The sequence below is a fragment of the Mercenaria mercenaria genome, chromosome 12, assembly GCF_021730395.1.
Source record: "Mercenaria mercenaria strain notata chromosome 12, MADL_Memer_1, whole genome shotgun sequence".
NCBI lineage: Eukaryota > Metazoa > Mollusca > Bivalvia > Venerida > Veneridae > Mercenaria > Mercenaria mercenaria.
This window is the reverse complement of record NC_069372.1, coordinates 8,010,747-8,037,985: the sequence shown is the minus strand read 5'-3', so window position 1 is coordinate 8,037,985 and position 27,239 is coordinate 8,010,747. Positions and strand designations below refer to the sequence as shown.

The 27,239-nt window shown below is 34.0% G+C and overlaps 1 protein-coding gene across 26 annotated transcripts in view; it reads right to left on the bottom strand.

Annotated features, from left to right (window-relative positions):
• LOC123534684 (trichohyalin-like) overlaps positions 1–27,239 on the bottom strand; it is a 155,211-nt gene that overhangs the window by 113,745 nt on the left and 14,227 nt on the right. For 18 of the 26 annotated variants that reach the window (XM_053519111.1, XM_053519110.1, XM_053519112.1 and 15 more), the window contains exons 2-10: positions 23,955–24,153; positions 22,908–23,025; positions 19,745–19,885; positions 18,436–18,513; positions 14,754–14,846; positions 14,357–14,449; positions 11,709–11,840; positions 9,897–9,980; positions 8,164–8,315 (exon numbers count right to left, since the gene is read on the bottom strand). In XM_053519111.1, coding sequence (XP_053375086.1) covers positions 8,164–8,315; positions 9,897–9,980; positions 11,709–11,840; positions 14,357–14,449; positions 14,754–14,846; positions 18,436–18,513; positions 19,745–19,885; positions 22,908–23,025; positions 23,955–24,143 — 1,080 coding nt within the window. In that variant the 5' untranslated portion in view covers positions 24,144–24,153. The remainder of the gene's footprint in view (positions 1–8,163; positions 8,316–9,896; positions 9,981–11,708; positions 11,841–14,356; positions 14,450–14,753; positions 14,847–18,435; positions 18,514–19,744; positions 19,886–22,907; positions 23,026–23,954; positions 24,154–27,239) is intronic. The other 8 variants (XM_053519114.1, XM_053519121.1, XM_053519123.1 and 5 more) reach the window with 8 other exon arrangements.

Genomic DNA, 27,239 nt, shown 5'->3' with positions numbered 1-27,239 from the left:
GTTGGTGTTGGCAGCAGAGCAAGTGAAAATGTAGCCTTTGAATGGAGACTTTCTACCTCATTAGCTGAACGCTGCTTGATGTTCAATTTGAATATTACTCAGATAAAATGTTACATCTTAATGAAAATGATTCTTAAAACATACATTAATGTTGAAAATCTTGACAATGAAAGTTACATTTCAAGTTTCATGTGTAAAACTGTTTTATTTCACTGTATAGCAAGTAAACCTTCATGTGTATGGAAGGAGTGTAATACATTAAACTGTTTAAATTACTGTCTATTTACACTGAACAATTGTTTATTAAAAGAACACTGTCCCCATTTCATTGATCACGAAAACAATTTAATGGCAGGAAAATTTTCTGCTGAAGTCAAACAGCAGTTACTTGAAAGAATGTCAACTGTGATACCATTTTATGGCATTTCTCTATTTGGAATTCCGACTGATGACCTTGGTGAAAGACTTCAGATTAAGCTCAATACCATAAATGAAGTACATCATGATATACCACAGCCAGATGAGTGCACAATGTCTGTAACGGGCGGTTTATTATATCTTTTAGCTAAAGGTGTTTTAAACATAGAGGAGAGAGGAGATGAAAGTTTAGAAACACTATTAAAGAAAGTGATACAACTAAAAAGATACTACAGAGCTGGTGACATGTTAGAAAAAACAGCATTCAGACTTCTAGTACCTCTACTTTGTACCTCAATAGGATCTCTGATTGCCTCACAGAACATTCAAATTAACAACACAGTTTCTCCTCAAGCACTTACATGGATTGAAGCTGGACTAGACTCAGATGTTGCTTCAAGCAGATTAAAACTTGCATCTATAATGTACTGTGTAGGCAATGCAGAAATAGCTGCTTTAATTCTTTCTCATATAGAAGAACAATATGAAATAGAAGTTACCGAGCCTATATGTTACTGCTACAATGTCTATAGACCTTACAATAAGAGTGGATTTGATCGACCTTCTAGCCAATATGGTGTAGAGGCTTTAAAATATATTGTTGCATTTTGTGTAAAATTTTTCACTTCGGAAATAAACTGTGTACCACATGAACTTCAGTATGAAATGTTTAGGTCAACACAAGAGGACCTGCTACATAGAGGTCAAGATGATGATTGGATGGACTGTGCTGTAGTAGACTCACTTCCATACCTTTACTTTCTACAATACAAGACATACAGTTTCCTACAGAGACCCCAGGAACAGCAACAAGCACTGAACAAACTTGAGTGGGTTATTACAACAGAGCGCAACCTTGGACACAGAGAAACAGCACTGAATTTACTAGGACAGTGCATGGAACAGAACAGACCTGTTGATGCTCTACAATGTTACATGTCATCTCTACGTCTCAGAGAAAGAAACAAGGGGGGTATTCGATCTACTCCTTACCACCGAAACAAAATGGCAGCCAAAACTGAAAATGTGAGTTTTTCTTACTTTTTTTCTTTTTCAAGGATATCTAGACAATAACACATGTCTATCAACCTGCTCCACTGTTTTCTCTATCAACCGGTACCTTTCACTTTGGAAACAGTGCTGTAATTTGTCTGGAATGCTGGTCATGAGATTCGAATCGATGGAAAATCCTCCGTTAAACACGGGATAAGGAATAGTGCGATTAGCAAAAATGGTCTTTTTTCCTAATATACCGCAGGTTGTAAGCTATTTTTCTGACTGAGAGGAATATTTCCACATACTTATCTAATACTGTTCGTTTTGTGCAGATCACAGTTCGTATTTTCAAAAAAACACAATTTTTGTCGATGGTAAGGAACAGTGTGCGAAATCAGAGGATAAGGTGCAGTGCATTTTTTCAAACGGATTTTACAGTTTTCTTTCATCGTTTCTGAGATAAACAGTTGACATTTCTCTACCATGTAATAACTGAAGGGGTCGGATTGGGGAGTAGAACAGTAACATAATCCCCGAATGAACATATTACCAGACAAGATATGTCAGTAGGTAAGCACACTTGACTTTTTTCAGTGATTGTCGATTAAACAAAACTGTTGTTCTCTGTTCTTCGTGGTGTCTTATATCACTTTTGGCCTAGATATTTGGCCAATCAAACATTTTATAGGAACTTATATTTGGCCATTCAAATGCTAAATAGGTAGGGAGCAAATGTAACCGATTTTTCCATTGGTTAAATATACAAAGCAACCAATTTCCTCTTCAGAAGATATACTACAAAATTTGATTTCACTTCAGAAGCTTTTCACGAAATATAAACAAGAACGATTCTTCTGGAAATTACAAATCGGTTAGGTCTCTTGGTAGACTTTTATGATTATTCATGACGGCCAAGAACCGTTGCTTTTTACTTCACAATCTCATTTGCATATTTAAAGTGAAACTCTGACCATCTTACTGTAATTCGTGTAGTATAATACTAGTAGCAATTTTCAGTTGCTGTGCATTTCCATGTGTAAAATGAATGATATTTCCGCATAAGTATTTGGTTGTCGTGCTTTTGAAATATATAAACCAGGCATTCGGAACAGGACAATGCTCTATTCTGTATGCTAAAACATACTAGTACGGTAATCCAATCTCATTTGAAAGACTTCCAAGTAGGATGTCTCGTTATCAGCCTGCATGAAAAAAGTGAAAAATGTAAACATTTTCATAAACATGGCTTTTAATTATGGGACTCGGATTCAGTCTTCATTTAAAAATGCAAAAGGAATTATTCACCCAAAATCACTAGTGACGCGCATGTGTATGTTACTGTTTACTATCTTATTCACAAATCAATAGAAGAGTAATTCGTCTCCATGTCATATAGCACTAAGCTTGTTTGATTTTTTATACCGAATCTTTGACTGTTACCTTTGTCTGTTAGTAATTTATGAAGCTTCAAACTACCGTAAACAATACATACGTTACTGTCGCCAGCTCATTTTTATGTTTAATGAACGTTCTTGTAGTTAAAATTCATCAGTAGTCAACGAAATCACATATTTTTATGAAGTAACATAGGAAGTTATTTTATAATCAAACATAGATACAAATTTTTCCGACTCCTTTGGTATCAGTCATCATTTAAAATGATGCCAAAAAATATGATAATGTGTTTGCCGTTTCTGGGTAGAATAAACATTCACACATGTCTGTTTGTAAATTATATAACTATTATGCTTGCTCATTCATGCTGTTAAGTCGGGTTACATTTTATACCATATCAGCGTGGAAAACCTTGCCCAAAAGCGTATATAACAGATTGATACATCCGTTACCGTATTGTAGAAATATCACAATTTAATTCATTTTTTTAATGCTCTTAAAGACGAAGATCATTGCCATATCTGATAGCTGATTACCCTTTAGGCAACAAATATCTATCTATGAATATTTTTTATGAGCACCAAAGAAGGAAATGATACATACGTGATCGATACATACGTTACTGAAATATTTAAAAACTAACTCCTACGTCAGCATACGTCAACAGTGACGCAGGGTTTCATGTTTACAAGCTTTTTAGGTCGCCAACTTTTAATTTTGTAACCTTTTATCACGTACACATTGTAAACAAATTCAGTTTTGAGAATTGTATGCTATAGATATGATAAGAGAATAATATCACACCTTAATAAATTTTCATATCTAATAATTTTTAAATATAGAATATGTTTATTATTTTCAAATGAAATCATTACATGTATTTTAATGTATATAAAAGTAAAGATACAGTGTTTACGAGTGATACATACGTATCCAATAGTAACGTATGTATAATTTCAAATAAAAAAAACATTTCTTTTTTTGTGGCATTCGTAATGTAGTAATACAATAATTTGAATATCATGCTCGGAATATACAGGATATGAATAGATAGGAAAGTATTTTCGCATTATGTTCAAAACGGGTGCCATTATTTATCTCCAAAGTTGATTTGACAATGTAATTCAAATTCCATTTGATCTGTAATTCATTTACATCAATACTAATGCTTCAATTCAGTCGTACAGGATGGATTTTATATCGTTTCGTAGAATTTTGACAATTACATAACGCAGATTCTTACTTTTGTACAGCAGGAGGTTACATGCAGTGTAACTGTGCAGTAACGTATGTATTTGCTTTGAAAAAAAGCTATTTGTTATCGCGATATTGTTTATTCTTCTTTTCTGCAATTCACATGATATGCATAACTGCCTTGATAGTGATTAAACATCTTAAAACATTTCCTTTATAATAGTTTTGGACCAATATACTAGAAATTTAGGACGTACATAAATTTCAGGGCAGTATCATAGATGATTGAATTCAAATGAGAATACACTATTGCCCATAAACAGTAATACAAAAATTAATGTGATCGAAACATATTCAAAGGGCATATAAAAGATTTTATTGAATTAACGAAAAGTGGTATCGGTAAATACATTGTATATGCATAATTTACTTAACTGGTACATACGTTACCTTGAGCATACTCATCGATTTTGTGTTATGTATGATGAAAATATGATAGAATGTTCTCAAAGTTGTTAGAATGACTGTAAATATTCCAGGACTTTTCCTTCAGACAAAACTATTGTTTGTATTACGTTTAAATTACATAGAAAAAAAGAAAAAACTGGTTTAGTTCACTCTGAATGTTTAAATAAAATTTGATTTCAATTCATCTTGTTAGTTTGATATACGAAGCCGGAAAAAATAAATGCAGTTTGTATAATCAGTATGTAGCTAAAATGCTGGTATATTTTCAGCTATTCTACTAAACATACCGACACAGTCAACCGCGCAACTGTTCCCGAAAACAGTTTGTTTTTTAAACACTGGTGTAGTCACGTATGTATTTTGAAAACCCTCAAGGAAAAAGTGGTGATGTTTTTAATGTATCATAACTTTCTTCAGAGAAAATTTTCATGGTTGTTTTTTTTTTTTTTTTTTTTTTTTTTTTTTTGTTTAATCTAGGTATCTTTTATTTTGGAAATGAAAACACCTCACTTGTATACCTCATTTTTTTTCCAGATTTGTTACGACCTATATGCGCCTAATTTGTAATTTTGGGTGAATTACTTCCCCAAAAAGCTTTTTAAAATGTTTGAATTATTATATACCATTAGGAGAAAGGCTTCTGGAAAATAAGGTTTAGTCCTTTTCATAAATAGATGTCAGCAGTAGTGTTTTCAAATCATAATAGTAAGATTTAGATTCGTTTATTTATAAAGCTTATGGAACTAGATGTGTTGATAAACGTTTTTTATGATACTGCTTTCAACCCCGAAATTAACATGTATGCTTTAACACATAGTGCAAGCACCACTTGCCAAAACACAAATGTAAAAGCACATAGTGTAAACACTCCTATACCAAAAAGAAATTTACAGATAGTTAAATGTTGGCAAGGGATACTATATTAAATACTTGCTAAACTTTTGGCTTTCAGTACATCACGTGTCTGATAGACAGGCGGATACCTTTTAAATCTTACGACATTGAGCAAGAGATAGTTATAAATGATCACCAGAATATTATTTTAACAGAATTTTACTTGATTGTCTCTGAAAAGAGCGAAGGAAAAGTCGCTTGAAGAAGTGAACTGCACCTTATCCTCTTATTTTCGTACACTGTTCCTCACCATCAGACAAAAAACTGTGTAATTTAAAATTACGACTTTTAATCGGCTCCAGACTAACCATGAAGGAAATACATATTGATATTTTACTTCTAATCAAAAAAATAGCTCACAGCTGTTTGAATAATTAGGAAAAAAGACCATTTTTGCTAATCGCACTATTCCTTATCCTGTGTTTAACGGAGGATTTTCCATCGATTCAAATCCCATGACCAGCATTCCAGACAAATTACAGCACTGTTTCCAAAGTTAAAGGTACCGATAGATAGAGAAAACAGTGGAGCAGGTTGATAGCCATGTGTAATGGTCTAGAAATCCTTAAAAAAGATAAAAAGTAAGAAAAACTCACATTTTCAGTTTTGGCCGCCATTTTGTTTCGGAGGTAAAGAGTAGATCGAATACCCCCCTTGAGAAACAATGCTGCTAGATTTCATATATGCAGATGTTTGGCTAATACAATCTCATAAAGATCTACCTACCTGAACTGACTGGACATTCTGATTTTCAACTGATACAATGACAGAAATACTTCAAATTTATTCTTGTTATGAGACAAGCACCCCATTGGAAATAAGTTGAAAAAACGTTACAGGTTATCTTGTGGTATATATATGTCTCTAAGTTTATATATGGTAAAAAAGGGTTACTTTTTAAATCAATTAGAGATAAAACTTGTAGCTATTTCTGTGATACAATATTGGAATAATGAATACTTGCAATGTTTGTAATCATGGCATATATATTCATGAGTCTGTGTGTGTGTTTGTCTGTCTTTTTATACTAGCAGGAATAGTTCTCAATGGGAGTGAGTAACTTTGTCACCTATTTTACCCATCCTACATAAAAGGTCACCATCCTTGCAATAGGCACATCAAATTTCACAAATACTGTGTATATCTACACTGAGATGAAAATAATCATACTTTAAAATATTTCACCACCACTGTAAATAAGTAGCTTTTCTGCACACTGCAAATATCAGCTTCAAAATGTACTGACTAATTTCGCTCTTGCACACTAAAAATGTACAGACTTTACTTTACTTTCACCCTTGCACACTAAAAATGTACTAATTTCACCCTTGCACACTAAAAATGTACTAATTTCACCCTTGCACACTAAAAATGTACTGACTTTACTTTACTTTTACCCTTGTACACTAAGAATGTACTGACTTGAATTTCTCTCTTGCACACTAAGAATGTACTGACTTGAATTTCTCTCTGGCTCACTTAAGAATGTACTGACTTGAATTTTACTTTACACTAGAAATTAGAGGTGTAAAATATTTTTCTCACCCTGCAGGACTAGTAGCCAGTAAAATCTACTCGCCTTTGTGAACAGTCACTTGCCCTGATTAAATTACAACTATCTTAATGACTTCTTTTCAATACTGTCACTTTTTTGAAAGAAGTATTATAAACAACAACAAACGAATTGCAAACATAACACCCAGTAGACAAATATGATATTCTCTTGTACACTTCATTTCCTTTTTGTTTAATAGTATTGTTATGCTTATATTTTCTTTTCTCTGGCTGCAAGAAATAAACTTTCTTTTTCTTTCTACCATGTTTTGTCATCTCCACCACCCAGTCGCTTTCCAAATAAAACTATAGAATGATGTTGGTTTGTTATAATGTTGAAGCTATTCTTTGACAAAGTAAGGGGGAAAAACAGTGATAATAATAACATTAACTTGGATAAAATATCTTTTATGTTGTCTGGCTTACGGTACATGCTTTTATTGTAAAAAATGCATTGATAATAATAGTAAACATAGTCTAGGGCACACCTGTTAATCACTATAGTTGTGCAAATGAAGTTTAAAGCGTGAAATGATGCAAAGATTGTTATAATTAGCGAATTAATTAAAAAAAAAAGGTTATATTTGGTGAAGTTTCTACTAAATATCACTCGCCTGTTCTGTCGAGTTTACAGCAAGGTCCATTCGTCCAATCCTGACCGTAACTTGCCAACATAAGCAAGTAAGTGCAATCTGCCTTTCATCTGGCCTACTGACCTAGTTTTTGGCCCAGCATGACCAACTTTTGAACTTTATCTAAAGATCACCAAGACAAACATTCTGACCAACTTCATAAAGATTGGGTCACAACTGTGGCCTCTAGCCTGTTTAAAAGCTTTTTCTTTGATTTGACCAGGTGACCTCGTTTTTGACCCCACATGACCAAGATTCGAACTTCACCTAGAGGTTATCAAGACAAACATTCTGACCAATTCTAATGAGTTTCAAACTTAAACTGCCTATTCTACAGTGTTAACAAGATTTTCCTTTGATCTGGCCTACTGACCTAGTTTTTGACCCCACATGACCCAGTGTCAAACCTGACCTAGAGATCATCAAGACAAACATTCTGACTAAGTTTCATAAAGATTGGGTCAAAACTGTAGCCTCTAGAGAGTTAACAAGGCAAATGTTGATGGACACTGCCGAACGCCAGACAATGACAAGTCACGGTAGCTCACCTGAGCATGACTTAAAAGAAATCAATTAAGTTTAAAAGGTTACTGTCAAACTTTATTGTCCTTACCTTAAACTTGTGTTCAAAGTCTTCAGTTCTAACCGAGTCTGCATCACTAACATGTCCAGGTGTTAACTTGAGGGAGGATCTGGCTGAGGGGCGTGGCAGTGATGTTGTGGGCGTAGGCTTAGGATATACTGGAGGTGTGCCAGGTCCTGCAGCTGAAATACATTTACATATCATGTAACATCTTAAATATTTCATGCTAAAATGAAAATACATATCATGTTGTACTGTAAATAATGTTTATAAATTGTATTCTGTTAGATATAAAACATCCGCAAAGATACTTGTTAAATGTTTTGTTCTATATTAACATTTGCAGTTGAAAAACAAAATACTGTTTCACCTGATAGGTAAACAAATATGATTTAAACACTTAAATGCATTTTTTAAACCTTCAGGACATACTAAGAAATTCTGACAATAAACAAAATGTTAAAATTGTGTGCTTGATTCTTTCCCGCAGTCAATAGCTATACATATCTAATGTTGTCTATTTATGTACTGTCGATTTTAAATGAAGTTTGTATTCTGTATCCTGTATCCTAGACTGATTTAGAAACTTAGAGTCTATGGGTTTTAAAATCACTGTTTCATGAACAGAAAACTTTCGAGGGTTAAAAGTAAACATATTTTCTTTTTAATAATTATACACTCAAAGAAAATATATAGGTTCCTGTGTTTTTGTACTTTTTATAATGAAATTTATCTTTACAAATGAAGTAACGTTTTTTTATAATGAACACTTGATCAGATAGATTTAGGCGTTTCCAATTCCAAATTCAGAAGCCCTGATCATATCACCTAGGCACACAATAAGAACAGTTTAACAATGACTTTGTGATTACTGTGAAAACTTTTGAGTACAGTTTGTGTGTAATATCATTTTATTGTAAGCTTCTCAGACAGTTAGTAAAGGGAATGTCTACTCTTCCTAGTTTTTCTTAAGAAAAAAAAAACAGTTAAAACTATAGCTATGTCACTGTAATTCATTAAACAAGAGCTGTCAAATGACAATATGCATAGTTATTTGAAATCCTTCTAAACAATATTTGCTTACATAGACAAGCTTTAGCAAAACTTTTTAAGTTGAGAAAGGGGCCCAGCATAATCTTGTAAACTGTCAAAGACCAAAGCCCAGAATGGTACTGTAAAGATGCTGCAGACTTGTGAAGAGTCTGTAAGTATTCAATACTATAGTTGCTGGGAAACCTTCTTATATGTAATACTTTCACGAGATTTTTTGGGTTAAAAAGGGGCATAATTTATCAAAACATCAGCTAGAGTTTTGTAACTTGTCCTTTGAGCTCATGTACCATATGATGCTGAAGAAATATATAAGTCTGAAAGCATTTGGCCATAAAAACCTGCTTACATGCAAATCTTTAACCAAAAATTCTAAGTTAACATGGGGAATGACTTTCAAAAAAGAAAAGCTAGGATAATGTATTTGTTCTGTGAGGTCAACAAATGATGACAAAGACATGTGTGAAGTTTTGGCGTCGTAGTTTCTGAGAAACCTGCGTACATGCAAAGCTTTTGTGAGATGGATGCCGACACCAACAAATGGCGACAACAAAAGCTTTCATACTGGTATATGAAAAATTTAAAATAGTCATGTTTAAAAAAGTTAAAACTGGTGAATTTAGGAACAAGACATATATAAACAGCAAACAGTTAGTTTGGTGAGTGAAATTATAAGCACATTTATATACACAAATTCTGGTCACACTGACAACCTTTTCTTGGCCTTATCTCCAACGAACTGGCAAGTTTTCTCTTTGTTCTTTCAAGAGGACGTGGCAGTGGTCTAGTACCACCATCTGAAGTTATTTAAATATGGAAACAGTTATTTCACTGCATGATAAAGATTCAGTAAGCAATGATTTTCATTTCATAAACAAACTAGAATCTACAGATGTTCATTTCAGTCCCTTTTCCCGACAATTTGAAGAAAAAGTGTTTTTTCTGTTTCTACACAAACCATATTTGCAGAAGAAATTTAACAGACTACCAATATTAATTTATATCAAGAGCTATTATGGTCTTCATCAGGCTTCAAGCAAAAAACTAGACATGTGTCACAGACACAGATGCCCCCGCAACATGAGAAAGGTCACAGGCATGGTACTGCTCACAAACAAAAAAAAAGACCCTTGGCCCTATTTATTTTTACAAAAAAATATTGCAGGAAAACAAGAAAATTTAGTAATCTGTATATGTAGTGAAAATTGGCTAAGTTCAACCAAGACCTGTGACCTTGACCTTTGAGCTAGGGAAATGGTTGTTGTAAATGACACATCATCTATTCATGCTTATCTTTTGTGTCAAATTATTCTGAAATTGGACCATGCATGTCAATGTTATGGCCCGGACATGAACATCCTCATTTCCTGATCACACAAACACACACATACACAAACAAAGGGGTAACACTATATGCCCCCCCCCCCCCCATTTTATGGCGGTGGCATAAAAACAAGGAATGTTTGCACTACACCGTGTACCAAAAGAGACACCCTTACCCTTCAGAAACATAATGCTCATAGTAGATTGTGCCTATATTGACCACATGCACGTGCACATTTTAACAAGTATGTCTCAAGATAAACATGCACATGTGCTCATATTATAATATTGTGTGTTTCCCTTCCCCTACATATGCATGCAAAACAAGGTGGGTGAAAAAGGGCAATAAAATACCTAGCTTGTTTCATGACAGTTATTTTCCCTGGAAACTTAAAAAAATTACAAATTTATGCATGTATATTTGTCTGATAGTGTCAATATACAGAAAAAGATTCATTAAGCTATAATATGAATTTCTATTAAGGAGAGAAAGTACTGTTACTATAATTTTCAAATATTAAAATTCTTAAATAAAATAGTTAGACAAACTGACCATATATGATAAAAAGTATGAAATTAGAAGGCACAAGAATGGCTAAATATAAGCAGGAACTTAATTAGATTGGAACAGCTGCTGAAAATGTTCAATTCAGCCTAATGTTGGAACATTTTATTTAGAGACTACCATAGATATAAATATACTCCAGCTGAAAATCCTCACTGTTTATTAAAACTCATATGCAACAAAATCTGATGAATTTAGCCACAGAACTCACTAAAATGCTCTAAAATCTACAAAGATATGCAGATATATGGGAGAAATGCTCTAAAATCTATAAAGATATACAGATATATTAGAGAAATGCTCTAAAATCTATAAAGATATGCAGATATATGGGACAAATGCTTTAAAATCTATAAAGATATACAAATATATAGAGAAATCCTCAGAAAACTATAAAGATATACAGATATATTGGAGAAATGCTCTTAAATCTATAAAGATATACAGATATATTACAGAAATGCTAAATCTATAAAGATATGCAGATATACTGGAGAAATGCTCTAAAATCTACAAACAGGGCTGGTGAGGTCACTCAATTATATAAATATAATAATAGAGATATATGGGAGAACTCACTAATTCTACTACAAAGACAAGCAGGTAGAAAGGGTAAAGAGTATATATGGAAGGCCACCTCTGGTATTGTTGATATTGTGAATAGGTGTACGTGTTAGAATGGCAAGTTTTCGTTGTAATGTGTCAGTATCTGACCCACCGTCGCTATGGAGATCATCCTCGATATTTCGTAACTTTTCCGCTTCATCTGCTGAAATATTCCATTTACTGAATGCTTTTATTACCAAGGCAACAAATTCAAGCAGACATTCTTATGAAATATTATCCACGACTGTTATAAGTAAGCATCTTCACAACTCTGACTAACCACTTTTCAAACAAAAGTCAAGTCAACAAGAGCTGTCCATAAGACAGCATGCTCAACTTTTCTCAGTACTTAACTCTGAATTAGAGCTTTGCCAAGAATAAATACTTTATAAAACTTTAACCAAAAAATTTAAAGTTAAAAAGGGGCATAACTCTGTCAAAACTTAAATCATAGTTATGGGGATTGTTTCTCCTGGTGCTGACTTTGATAAAAATAACATTTTCAAGTTTCAAGTTATCAGCTTTAATAGCAACAGAGATATTTGACTTCATCAAAAACTTTAACCAAAGGCGGCTGTGATGGCAATGCAGGGGCAAGAGCAATAGCTCTATTATTTTCTTCGAAAAGTCAAGCTAAAAATGCATTCCAGAGCAAATTATTCCACCATTTCTATTCTTTTTATCTTTACTACTCAGGCTTGAAAAATACTTTTTAAATTTCTCTACTGAAAAGCAAATGTTTCACTGTAAAACAAGCAGGGCATTGAAAAAGCAGCTCGTTAGATATTTCTCTAAATAGAACACTAAATCTTTACCTACAATTGAACGAAACCCCTATTTAACATTTCTTCACCAATAACAAAAGCCAAAAATACATGGAAATGCAACATTGTTAATCTCTTTTACCATCATATTTTGAGCATCTAGTGATACAGAGTTTGATCATTCTGACATGGCGCTCTTTAAATGAAAAGATTCAAAGAGCAAAGTGTCAATAAAACATTATAGAATGGATCTTTTAGGTCTTTTTTTTATTTTCAATTTTTTCTTCTGGGTCTGGTTTAATCTCATACCAATAGAATTAAAGGTCATATGGTGACTTTCTAGCTTCTGATGTTTAGGAAAGACCCCAGGAGCCCCTTCATGCACAATTTCATGCACAATTTCATGCACAAGTGGGCAGATGGGTAGTACCATCGACTTTCCGTAGGCCAACTGGTTGGCTTACTCACCTGAAAGAATTCTACATCTGAGCCATGCCATGAGAAAACCAACATAGTGGCTTTGCGACCATCATGGATCCAGACCAGCCTGCGCATTCATGCAGTCTGGTCTGGATCCATACTGTTCGCTTTCAAAGTCTATTGCAATTACAGAAACTGTTAGGGAACAGCATGGATCCTGACCAGACTGCAAGGATGCGCAGGCTGGTCTGGATCCATGCTGGTCCCAAAGCCACTATGTTGGTTCTCATGGTGCGGCTCATCTAAGTTCGAACTCACAGCAGTGAGGGGCATGTGGTTCAGCATCATCAACTTTAACCACTTGGTTGCAGAAGTCAAACTTAGGTCTTTAAGTATCAGACTTAGAAGAGCAATAGATTACAACAAAACCACAAAGAAAATGTTGTACAACATCAATAACAATCTTGAAAATAGAAATCTGTGCAAGTAAAAAATTGTAAGAATATTTATTAAAATTTTCTATATATACTAATAACTCTATAAACTAGAGTGGAACTAATGCAAATGAATTATACCACGTAAGCTTTCTCTGCTAATAGGCTAAAAAAAAAACTTTAAACATCCCCCTCGATAACTTGGTAATATCTTATATATTACCAAAGTGCATTTTTTGAAATTCCTCACACATTTAGAAACATTTATTGTTAACAACATATAAAAATTTCAATAAAATTGATTTATGATACAATATCTCTAACAACATACTTCTTTATCCTGTCATATCTAAGAATTGGTTTGATATCTGACCAAACAATAGTTACAATTTAATATCTAACGGAAGCACTCTGTATCTTTATAAATAATATTTGTTCCTTGAATTAAATCGAAACATTCACCTATTTCATGTGACTTTTTAAAAATGAGTAGTCTAGAGTAATAAAATGAATACAATGATGTCTTTTCGTTATTTGATTTGCATAAATTTCAGTATGCATTTCATAACATATTTGTCTAATTAGATGTGTCAGAAATTTGATAAATGTACAATTCAGAATTACAATAGATATAAGCCAACAATATCGAAGGGGCATAAAAAGTTTTGTGATTGCATAAATTCACCGAAAAAGTAGTCTGTTCAACCTATGAAAGCTAAGAAAGGTATTGAAAATATGGGCCTGAGTTAATAAAATTTGAGGTTGCAGACCAGTCTAAAATTGGTTGATTTCTGAGCAGAGTTTTAACCTTTATCCTGCTGGCAGCAAGGGATTTTGCCAAGATGGTCTGCACTGCTGGCTATTCAATTAGTAAATTTTCAGTGAACATCCCTTTGAACTGTAAGCGGTACTGCCCAAACTGAATTAACCACCAGTCCATCATAAAAAATTTGCAGAGTAAAGGTTAAAATAAACCAATGAAATATTCGCATTTTCAGACTGGTCTCCAAACACAAGTTTTATAACTCTAGGCCCTGGTGCAAGTGAATAGGCAACCTTACCTGAGCTATACACTAGAGTATCTTGAAATCTGTCGACAAAATCTTCTGTTCTTATAGTTTGACTATCTTCATCAGCATTTCTCAGGGCACCCCCTGCAAGTTGTCACAAAAACAAAATAACAACCAACATACTAATTTGTTTTCCAAACAGACTGTCAGATGTAAACTTTGGATATATATATATATATAAAAAGAAAGTAAATATAAAAGTTAGACAGAGTAATCTGTACAGTAACATATTGGTTTATTAAATGAGACAAACAGTAAACTTGCAATAAAGTTAGTTCCCCTGGCACTGAATCATGCTGGCACAGTCTATTCTTACATTTACTTATACATTATATTTTAATCTTCTAAAGGAATTATACATTAAAATTTGATAAAAACCAAATCAAACCTTTCCGCTTTTGCAATATTTCTTTGAACTTGTCGTCGACATGTTTAGCTTCAAATGGCGAGGCATTCTGGTTCTCACGTTTCTGTTTATCATCTGTTATAATATAAATATTGACACAGTCTGATTTGAAATTCACATCGGAGGGCGTACTTCTTCCACTGCTCACTGCTTTAGCCATGATTCTTTTAATGCGTTTATCAAAACGTTCTTCAGAGACTTTTTATCTCCTACCGAAGTATAAGTCTAGGTATAATCACAGAATGTTATTGCTGCTTGTTTGAAATAATTGGGTTTTAACTTTTACCCTACTAAACTTCTATAATGAACTTGTCCATCTTTCAGTTTGGACAGTACTTTTAACTGTTAAAGGGGTGCTTATCAAAATGATACTGAATGGCAAATAGTTCAGATCTTGATCAGACTGCATGGATATGCAGACTGATCATGATCTGACCTGTTCGCAAAGGCAGTACTTATCCTGTCCAGCATGGTAAGAGTTAAGATTTTTCAGATTTTTCTACAGCCAATGAAGATTAAGGTTTAGGACAAGAAAGAATAAATTGGAAAATTCAAACATTTCTGGCATTCTCCTGGTAATAATACAGCTGGAGGTTTGCCAAGTCTTAAATACCATATTTTACTTATTAAAATTGCATAAAATCAAGGACTTCACTGTTTGTCATTTGGTATACCACAGTGCTACTCAGGCAAGACTGTGGTATATCAGACATTTAACCATAAGAAGGTCTTTACTTTTATCTCATGCTTTAATCTGATGAATGGTACTCTTTTGTTCTGATGTAAATTATTGATTTTCAGTTGTGGTAGTATTTCTTGATAAAGATCACTCTGAAATCATTTGAGCCGCACCATCAGAAAACCAACATTGTGGCTTTGTGACCAGCATGGATCCAGACCAGCCCGTGCAGTCTGGTCAGGATCCATGCTGTTCACTTACTGTTTCTCTAATTGTAATAGGCTTTGAAAGCGAACAGCATGGATCCTGACCAGACTGCACTGCGTCTGGATCCATGCTGGTCGCAAAGCCACTATGTTGGTGTTCCCATGGCACGTCTCATTTTATTTCATCATATTAGATTTTGCTATTTTGGCAAAAAAAGGCTTTAATAAAGACATAATATCTTGGATTTTAAATATTTATTTAATACAGATACTTAATGGGAATTTTATTTGTTTGTTGTTCCACAGAAATTAGTCCCCTCAAAATGAGTGTTTTTCTCTTTGCAGCAGCAGCAGACAAACTGTTCTATCATACATTTACTCTGTCTGACAGCATAATGATGATAAAGTAAAATTTTACCTTTCCATTGGGACATTATGCATTTCATTGTTAAATAACTTTATTACTTTACGTCTACAAAAATAAATGGTCATGTCCCAATGGAACAGTAACCTCAGCTATAACCATGAAAATTTCATGTGCAGGAAACAAAATGATACAACAGTATGTTAACTTTCTACTAATAGAGCAATCAATTTCACTACATTCCCCCCTGGTATTTTTTTCAAGGCAGCGTTTATTTCCCCATTAATTTTCATCAGCATTTTTTCTGTAGTATCGATACCTGATCACCTTAATGAGATTAATTTGTATTTTATGCCTTATTGGTCAGTGACAAATACCTGAATATCTAATAGCAGCCGACACCTGCTGTGACCTTAATTGATTTTTATCAAGCGCCAAGAAGAAAAACACAGGTAAGTGTCAATCAAGATAAACTTGTGTCAGTCCTGAATACTTATTTTGGTCTATGGTCTTTGAATGTTGATATAAAATTAATTTTTCACAAAGATTATTAAATTTGTCATCGACATAATTTGTTTTTGGCTTTACTGAAAGTTGAGACAGATTTAAAATTTCAAAGATAAAGTTTTGTAAATTAAGATTTGATGAGGCAGATCAAATCTACTGAAATCAATGAAAAAATAGTTCCATACAAATACTGAAGATTTTAACGTTACATTTTCTTCATTCATGTAACATAGTGAAAATTTATTATTCGCAACCCTGTCCTATAGCACATACTGCAAGGTCATGAACATTTGTTGGGGACTATTTTTGTGGATTTCGTGGGTGAGTCAATCCACAAAATTGAATAAAAAAAAAAGAAATCTTATAACACATTTTATGTCCTGGAACTGACATCCCCACAAAAAACTGTGCCAATGAAATAAAGTGATAAAGCAGTATCAGAAACAAAAGCTGTCACTATTGGTGACAAATGCCCCCAAAGCGTGCCCAAGAACGCTATATTATTTTGTGACCTTGATCTTGACCCCAAAGACCCGGGTCATAAACTTGACACACCTTCTCAATATGGTCAACATTTCTGTCAAATTCTTTTCAAATCCCTTGATAAATGGCACAGTTATGGACCAGACAAGAAACACCTTTAGTAAGACCTTGATTTTGGAGCTAGAGGTCTGGGTCTTTGCGCATGATATGTCATCTCAATATAGGGAACATTAATGCCAAGTAATTTTAAAATCCTTTCATCAATGGCAGAGTTATAGACAGGACAAGAAATAGACCCTGTTAACCTTTAACCTCTAATGGTGACCTTGACCTTAGAGCTGGGGGGTTTGGATCTTGCACATGACACAATGTCTCATTATGGGGAACATTTATGCCAAGTAATTTGAAAATCCCTTCAACAATGGCAAAGTTATGGACCAGACACAAAACAGGCCCTGTTAACCTTTGACTTCTGTGACCTTGATCTTGGAGTTAGGCGTCCGTGTCTTGCACATGACACATTGTCTCATTATGGTTAACATTTATATATCAAGTTATTTCAAAATCCCTTCATGGTTAGCAGAGTTTATAATGGACCAGACACGAAACAGACCATGTTAACATTGACCTCTAAGTGTGACCTTGACCTTGAAGCTAGGAGTCTGGATCTTGTGCATGACATGTCATCTCATTATGGTGAACATTTAGGCAAAGATATTTCAAAATCCCTTTATGGCTGGCAGAGTTACAGTCCCCGACAAAAATTTGTACAGATGAAACAGTGCGATTTTAATACGCCCACCATCGGAAGTATAAAAAAATCCCACTGTCATGGAAGAATTTAAATATTTATCTGAAAGTACATCCTTCTTATTTTTTTTTTCCTTTTTTCCTAACGTTGTTCAGCCAAGAAATACTACCATATTAATGATCATTTTGCTAAAAAGTGTTTACAAAATTGTGTAAAATCAAATGCAAACACGTCAACCCAACATTTCAAACAAGCCAGTCAATTTTTCCAAGAAAAATAACTACTTATATCAAAGTAATTCCAGCATATATCACAACTATTCTAACTATTTACATATCCTATTCTCTTAACACTTGCAACTTTGGCTATTAAAAAATTAATACTGAATCCAGAACTAAAAGCTTAAAAAATTGAACTGACCAATTTGCAAAATTTTAAGCCGGACTTCTGAGATTAAAATTTAGATTAATAGATTAATAAATTAATCCTTAAATCTGGACTATGGTGCACAGCAAACTATAAATGGTTTATGAATTAAATGTTAAATCTTCAACATATATACCCCTTGACCATGATTTGTCTAAAACTGTATGGGTAAATATGTGAAATATTTCAGTCCATTTTTGTCCATTAAGAAACATCATTTCTAGCTGTAACCGGTCTGACAAACTTACCATCAGACATATGGTGTCCATTAAGGAACATCATTTCTGGTGCCGTAGCTGAACGCCTGTGATGTCCCCGCATATCATCTGTAATATAACAATAAATATTCACTCAAAATAACCTACACTAAAACTAATTTAGATATTATAGGCAATTCTTTGACTTGTAGATATTTTTCAAAATTTGAAAAGTGGTGAGAGTAATTACAGAATAAGAGATATTGTCATAAAATGACAACATTCACTATTTACTTAATTTTCTGCAAATTTCTTTACTAATATAAAGATAAGGGGTCCATTAATTTTTTTACTCTCTCATCAGGTTATATCCTACACCTGTCAGAGACATTGTTGTTGAGTTTACCAGATTGATAAACTTCTATCAAATATATATCTTCTGAATTTTTTGGTGAATTTCATTTTCAACATATGTAAACTGAGAACAGCTGACGTTTTATAGATTCATCAAAGATCATTTTGTGTTTTCTTTCTGGCTATGTGACATGTCCTAAATTAAGGTATTCCATTTGGGCAATCATTGTTATGTGAAGATGCCAAGATGCGATGTCTTAAAAATACAATGCGAAAAAACAATAGCTTGACACAAACATGCAATATTAACTTCACTTTTCCACATTGTTTTACAGTTTTCTAATGTATTACCACACTGTCTGCCCTTTGACTTAAGGTTGGTTTAAACATATTTTATTTTGCAATATTTTTACAACATGATTACAAATATACAATAAAGAATTGGACAGGAAGCTTTATAAGCTTAAGGTTGTCCTCTCCTTAAACTTAAGGTTGAAACTGCAATGCAATGAAGCAAGGACAGGAAAACACGATGTGATGGCATGACAGCACGATGAGTTTTAGTATTACTGCACCTTCACAACCAGCTATCATGCCATTGCCCCTTCAACTGTTATGAAAGAATGATAGTGCTATATCAGTATAACATTTACACATCGTAACACAATAATTTCACCTTTAGGTAAAGGTAATTATTGCAATAATATGCTACAAAAACACAATACTAAAGTGCCTACCAATGTTACGTTTTTGCATTGTGTTTTCGAGATTTCGTATTGCCCAATCATATTGTATCTTAACAATTTATATGCATAATAGTAGAATCAGACGCATATGGATCTGTTTACTGAATATAGTATATCCATTAAAGACTTTGGTATATATTTAAAGAGGAAGGATAATCAACAAAATGATCCAAACAGGCTTATTTAAAACTGTTTATCTTGTGAATGTTTGTAATTTTGAAGACTATTATTTCTTTATCAGTTTAAGGACAAATATTTACCTTTAAAACTATCTCCTGGCTCCAGAGGTCTTACTTCTGGTTCCAGGCTTCTATGCTGCAAAGTACTATCCTGTAGGCTGCTGGTTCCTATACCAGTGTCTTGCTCACTTTGTAACGAAACAGATGGTTTAAAATTTGGACCTGCAAAAACACAAGCAGTGAATTGAATCTACTGGCAATTTTTCATCTCAAAACATAAAATAAATTTTGTTGTTGGTGTTGCTGCTGCTGCTGCTGCTGCTGATGATGATGATTACGGTAGTGGTGATGATGATCACCACAGTCGCTGCAATCATCATCACGGTAAAGAAAATGATAAAAAGCACTTAGTATGATGATGATTTTGCTGATGGCAAAAAGAAACAATCATATCCTATTAATCGGTCACACATTTTCCTAAATTTTCTTTTTGTATTTCAATCCAAAATAATCTTTCCTCAAGCATAACAGGATACATGTACTTTGTAAACTGAGGACATCAGAAATGATGCAAGTTATGGCTTGAAATTCCAATAATTAGCAGGGAATTACCTAAATGAATGAGAAAATTACCTTATTTGCCAAAATGATTATTTTACCAAATACCAGCCCAGATAAATTCAGATTTTTAAGTTCTCTAAATCTAGACAAAATATTTCTTACATAGGAATGTTGAAACAGGGATAATACTCTATTTATATCATTCATTAATCATTTTAACCATCGGGAATGATAACACTAAAAATTAGGGATGGGAACGAATATTCGAATATTCGAATATTCGAAAATCGGTCGAATATTCGAATATGAAAATCAAATTCGAATATTCGTAAATTATTGTATATCTTTTTTTTTCAAAATAAGTATCATTGATTTTGGGCAACATGAGCTTACTAATTCTACAGAATAAAACCAAGTCATGTTTGTTTATCGCGTATCAAAAAATGTCCAATTAACAAGAAAATAGCAATGCATAATTGGCAGGGGCCATCGTTACGGATTAACAGTTTGCAACAGGCGTCAATGTGTCAGATGCATGTCAAAAGATGTCCAATTAACAAGAAAATTGCAATGCATAATTACCTGGGGTCATCGCTACGGATTAACAGTTTGTATTAGGCGTAAATGTGATATCTTTTTATCTTTTGTTCATTTTCATTGGCGCCTGTTTTATGTAACAAGTTGTAGATTTTTTTTTTCGAAAAATATAGATATTGTCGATCTTTTCACAATATTTTGTACGAGGTTTCAGACCATCCGCAGAATCGGTTTTCATCCGCCATCGGCCGTATTCGAATTAAATTTTGAAGTACTTTTTAATAAAATCAAGAAATAACATATGATTGATGCATAAGTTCATGTTGAAGGAGGTTTAAGTCTGCCTTACTTGCTTTTAACACGACGATTGAAAATTTTCAAAATGGCGGCGGTAATACAACAGCGCGTCACGTGTTTAAATGGGACGACCTGCTATTTTTAGATAAAATTGCGACGGTCTAAATTATGATCGTTTTGATTTTTTGTATCATTTTGAAGCTAAAACACTGAATTAGTTAAATCTGTTCATGATTATACTGACATAATCGTGAAATAAAACGCTAGGATCGGCGGGTTTTGCTAGGTAGGATCGGGTTACCCGAAACAAACATTTTTTGGCCTAATTACGTACGATGACCCACGCTTTAAACAAATGAATACGTTGTGAATATGCCAATCACTTAATAAGAATATAAAGCTTCCACGAAAACAAACCGAATATTCGAATATATTCGAATATGGCAAAACGAATATTCGAATATTGATTTCAGTATTCGTTCCCATCCCTACTAAAAATGGTAATCCAAAATATAAGGTGGCTCACTTGTCAAAAAAGGGCAAAGTTCTTCAAGTAGGACCACAACTTTCATGCAACAACCCACAAATAATCTTTATTTAATAAGTAACAGCAAGCAGAAATTGCAAGTACTGATATCTATTTGCAGTATAAACTAGAGCTATCACTAAAGGTGATTAATACCTCCATATGCCCCTTTGATACAAAGTATCCATGCAGACTGATCATGATCTGCACTGTTCACTATTCAGTCAGTAAATTTTCAGTGAACACCCCTTCAAATAATGAATAGTACTGCCCAAATTGAATGATGGACCAGTCCATCATAGAAATTTAGCAAGGACAAGGTCAAGCTCTTTGACCTTTGTTCTTAAAGTGTGACACTGACCTTGGATCTATTGACTTGAATCATGCATGTTACTCATCATAGTATAAAGGTGAATACTGTGTTACAGTTAATTGAAAATTCATTATAACTATTTCAACTTGGACCTCCCAATGTGACCTTGACCTTAAATCTACTGACATGGATTTTATGCTCTGCTTGAGATAAACATTAATGAGCCATACCATGAGAAAACCAACATAGTGGCTTTGTGACCAGCATGGATCCAGACCAGTTTGCACATCCGCGCAGTCTGGTCAGGATCCATGCTGTTCGCTAACAGTTTCTTTAATTGCAATTGACTTTGAAAGCGAACAGCATGGATCCTGGCCAGACTGCGAAGATGGTTTTCTCATGGCACAGCTAATTTTGTTCTTAGTTGTATGAAAATCCTTCTAGCAGTTGAGAAGGAGCAGACTTTTATGATCTGGCTATATTATGCAGGTGAACACTTTATGTGAAGTAATTTAAAACAAGAGCTCGTCGAACATGAAATGCCCCCCTTGATGCATTCAGTAATTGCACAAGGAACAGAAATTATATGCTCACTGTAAGTTCTACCATTCTGGTTTAATCAGACCTTGACCTTTAACCTATTAACCTAACAAGAGATTACAGAGTGATCTTGGCGCCATCCACTGAGCCATTTTTGAATGTTCCAAGACTAGCTCAAGGTCAAAATCAAGGTCAAATTTCATTTCGGTACAAAACAATGTGTATTTCAGAAAACGATAAATAAATATTCATTACATGGTTCTGGAGATATACCTTCATAAAGGAATAATGAATACACAGGCTGATGGACAAAAGATGGATGAATGTGACTCCAGTATATCCTTCATTTACACAGTACCTGGATGTATAACGTATTAACAAACTTTGATAACATAAAACTTTAAAGACTCACAACTAATTTAAGACTGAGGTATAACCTGCGTTAATGTCAACCCTAAAGAAAAACATACCTAACTGACTGAGAGATAAACCTTCTCCATTGTCAAGCCGACTACTCTCCAGTGATTGTCTACTGTTTGGTCTCCTGATTACTGTATTGTCTGTCCCTGTTGTGGCAGTGCTGCTACTCTGTAATAACAACAACAAACAAGTTAATGTTGGGTTCAAGGTCAGAGAATGTCATAACATTCAAGGAATATTCATGCAAGGGCAGGAAACTCTGCAGAACATTCAACCATTGCTCTGGTTCATAACTGAAATGTTTACCAGCCATCCATTGAACCCCCTCTCTTCTCTTTCAATGGAAAAGCAACACATTTTGCAGTGCTTATCCCTGATGCTTTGCAATTAGAAATTACTAGAACAAGACATAGAGTAGACATAAGATAACCCTATTTGACCTTTGACCTTGACCTCGGACCTAGTGACTTTGATCGTGCTATCTTCTTGTATGGTAACATGAAACATTTTTGTGTAGTAATTTGAAAATCCACTGAATTGTAGAGACTTTGCGGAAATTATTTTTGTGTCAAAAAATGAATAGAAATAAGGGGGTTATGCCTTTAGAGCACCAGTAAGTTGATTTCCAACATCACTGACCATGTTCAAAGTATAAAAAGTGCAGTTTTACAACTTTTTGTTAAAAAATTGAAAAAAATATTCTCCATGGCCATAAAACATTTAGGGTCAGGCCAAAAATTTAGGGTAGGTCGGGATACCGGAAACAAACATTTTTTTTTAAACCTAATTATGCTACTAGAAAGATTTATGGTTTTATAGATGTGCAAGACTGCAGTACAGCTCATGCATTTTAAAATGATTTTAGCATTAAAAGAAACAAACACAGCTAAAGCAAGCTATTTTTGACAAAATTAAAATGCTTGAACTATCCAAGGTCTCAAATTATCCAAGCAATGATAACCTTGTACAGACAAAAAAGTATATCAAAATTTACAGACTTTGTAAGCAGACAAGATCTGTTGTTGCTGTTGTTGTTGTTGTATGTTAAATATCTTTTGAAAATCTCAGAAATACAAATGAAAACAAAAAATACATACTCCCTGAGATCTGGTAAGCGATACAAGTTCAGCATCAATCTTGTCCAGAATCTGGGTCACAGGGTCAAACGTGTTGTTCATTCTCTGTGCAGCTTTAGCTGATTCTTCACGTTCCCCATCAGAGAAGCCCGTCGCCGACCCTGACTGGACCTCTTCATCACTGAATGTACTATGGTTGTGAAACCTCATACCTCATGTCCTGAAAATCAGAATGATCAAAAATTAGAATTTTTTCTTTGTCCCAGGTTTATCAGCACTCTAACCCTGTCATTGTAACTTGACATCTGTCATGATGCTCTTCCTCAAATCAAAAGATGCCTCCATTTCATGATATTTGATAAAACAACAATTCGTATTGTCTGCACATTATTTGGGTAGTAAATATCAATATTTCTTTCACTTTAACTGCCCTAAATCCATATGGCAAAATAGATCAGTTGGTATTAAAAATGCCGACACTAGTAGAAAATCATCAAATGGTTTTGTTATGAGTTCCAGTTCTAATGTTTTTTCATGTTTTTCCTATTGATTTTCCATTTTGTTAAGATTTTCTACATTTTTTTTCTTTGATGACAGTTTTCATTTACATATATTTTTTTGTCAAATAACATAGAAGCAAACAACAACAAACATCTCTTAGGGGCAAATCATCAGTACTATACTGTCACAAACTTACGATTTACACCATATCGCGGAAACCACTCAATCTTATAATCCGCACACTTGCACCCATTTTCAAAAGATTACAGAAAAAAGTATGCCAAATATGACAGATAAAAGACACGGCACGCCAGACAGCCAGCTTGTACTGATGGTTTACTCTAAGCCAACTTTAGCAAATTGTATACTTATTACAAATGAGTAACATATTTGCATACCCTATAGTAATAAGGTTAAATTGACTATGCTAGCTTGCATTTTGATGCTAAAGCAAACAATTTTCTTTATTTATTAGGATCTGCCTTTGGAAAAATTAAATTTACTTATGTTTAGAGAATATCTAACTGTCACATAAACAATGTGTACATCATATTATCAAATGAGCTGATTTCTTCTACTTATTTTAACAAATGTTAACGTTACTTAGGCACAACAGTAGTTTAGGTATACTGAGATACACTGAAACAATTATTACAGTGGTTAGATAAAAAATGGGGAACAAGCAAATTCGATGAATTGGAATCCCCCGCCGAAAGGGTCAGAGTTGAGGAACGGCAAAAAAATATATCCAGCAAAAAGTTAAGAATGTTACCAAGAAGCAAATAATTTCATTAGTCAAAATCAAATTAAAAGAAAATGAATGGTTGTTTGGGTGGGGCTGGGGGGGGGGTGAGGATACAACAGTTTACATGTTGATTATAAATATGATAGAAAATGAAAAATGAAAAAAAAAAAAAAAAAAAAAATGGTGTGGGGGTGGGGGGTGGGGGTGGGGGGGGGGACCAAGGTAAGGTGGTGACCAGTGTAGGTTCACAACATCACATGTTTATAATAAATGTTCATGGAAAAGAATGAAAGAAGTTTAATGAAATTCTTCCAATTGGTTGGTTTGTTATGTACAGATCTGTGGATTTTTAAACAATTAAAGGGCAATAACTATATGGAAAATGACCAATCGAAAAAAACCTTGAAGGCATCGTCGCAGTATCTTTGTTCATGTCTGTTTCAATTTGATGAAATTCTACCTGCTAGTTACTGAGAAATGGCTGCAGACGGACATTTTTCATTAAATCAAGGTAATAACTCTGACGAAATTGACTATCAAAAAAAAAACTTGACGGGCATCAGCACAGTATCTTGGTTCATGTCTATTTCAAATTTGATGAAATTCTACTGTTAGTTACTGAGAAATAGCTGCAGACGTACATTTTTTATTAAATCAAGGGCAATAACTCTGAGGAAATTGACAATCAAAAAAAAAACTTGACGGGCATCATCGCAGTATGTTGGTTCATGTTATTTCAAGTTTCATGAAATTCTACCAAGTAGTTACTGAGAAATGGCTGCGGACGGACGGACGGACGGACGGACTGACGGACGGATGACGGACGGACAACGCCATTTCAATACCCCCCTCCCGATTTCATCGGCGGGGGATAAAAATTAAAGAAATATTTAAAAATTCTGCCTCTGTATTTTATGCCTGGCAATGTCACAGCACAAAATATTTATTTTACTGTAAAATTAGTAATATTCTGTTACGCAGGACTAATACATGGTCTTTTCCTGTCAATCCTTCAAATTAAACCCTAACATATGAGTAAAATAAAATAATTTTAATAAAAACCCTGTTCATATCCCCACAAAATAGAAAGTCTGACCAAAACAACAAAAAAATTTACAATGAAAATAAATGATTTCACAGTATTATTACCTTTTCATGGCATAACAACATGATATGAGCTGCACATGAGAAAACCAACATAGTGCATCTGTGACCAGCATGGATCCAGACCAGCCTGCGCATCCGCGCAGTCTGGTCAGGATCCATGCTGTTCGCTTTCAAAGCCTATTGCAATTAGAGAAACCGTTAGCAAACAGCATGGATCCTGACAGGACTACACGGATGCGCAGGCTGGTCTGGATCCATGCTGGTCGCAAATGCACTATGTTAGTTTTCTCATGGCGCAGCTCATATATCAATGTTTGAAAAATACTCTTTGAAATATATTCAAGCTCCTGCCATTAACATTATAAATCATTATAATGCAACCTTTAATAACCATGCACTTTAACCCTTAGCACGCTAAATTTCTAAAATGGACTGGTCCATCATTCAATTTGGGCAGTACCACTTATCATTCAAGGGGGTGTTCACTGAAAATTTACTGACTGAATAGCGAACAGTGCAGACCATGATCAGACTGCACGGATGTGCAGGCTGATCTTGGTCTGCACTGGTCGCAAAGGCTGAAATATTCGCCGCCAGCAGGCTAAAGGTTAATAGCCCATTGAAAGTCTTAAGTAATCAATATTATATTTTCTAAAATTGCTACCTCAAACGTTAATGACATATTTCAGATGGAACTATTTACTTTTTAATTTACATTGTAAATATTACACCACTGCTCAATTCTAAAATCAAATTATACAGAATAAATGGTTCAGACATTAACTTATTCCAATGATAAACAACTTGATTATCTCTTTGAAAAAAATTTCAAAGTCAATTCAGAATAATTTAGGCAAGTACGTGCCAATACATTTTGCAAAACGTTCGGAAATGAATGAATAACATTCCTTCAAGGTTCAATACCTAATATAGGTTTTCAATAATTTGTTTGT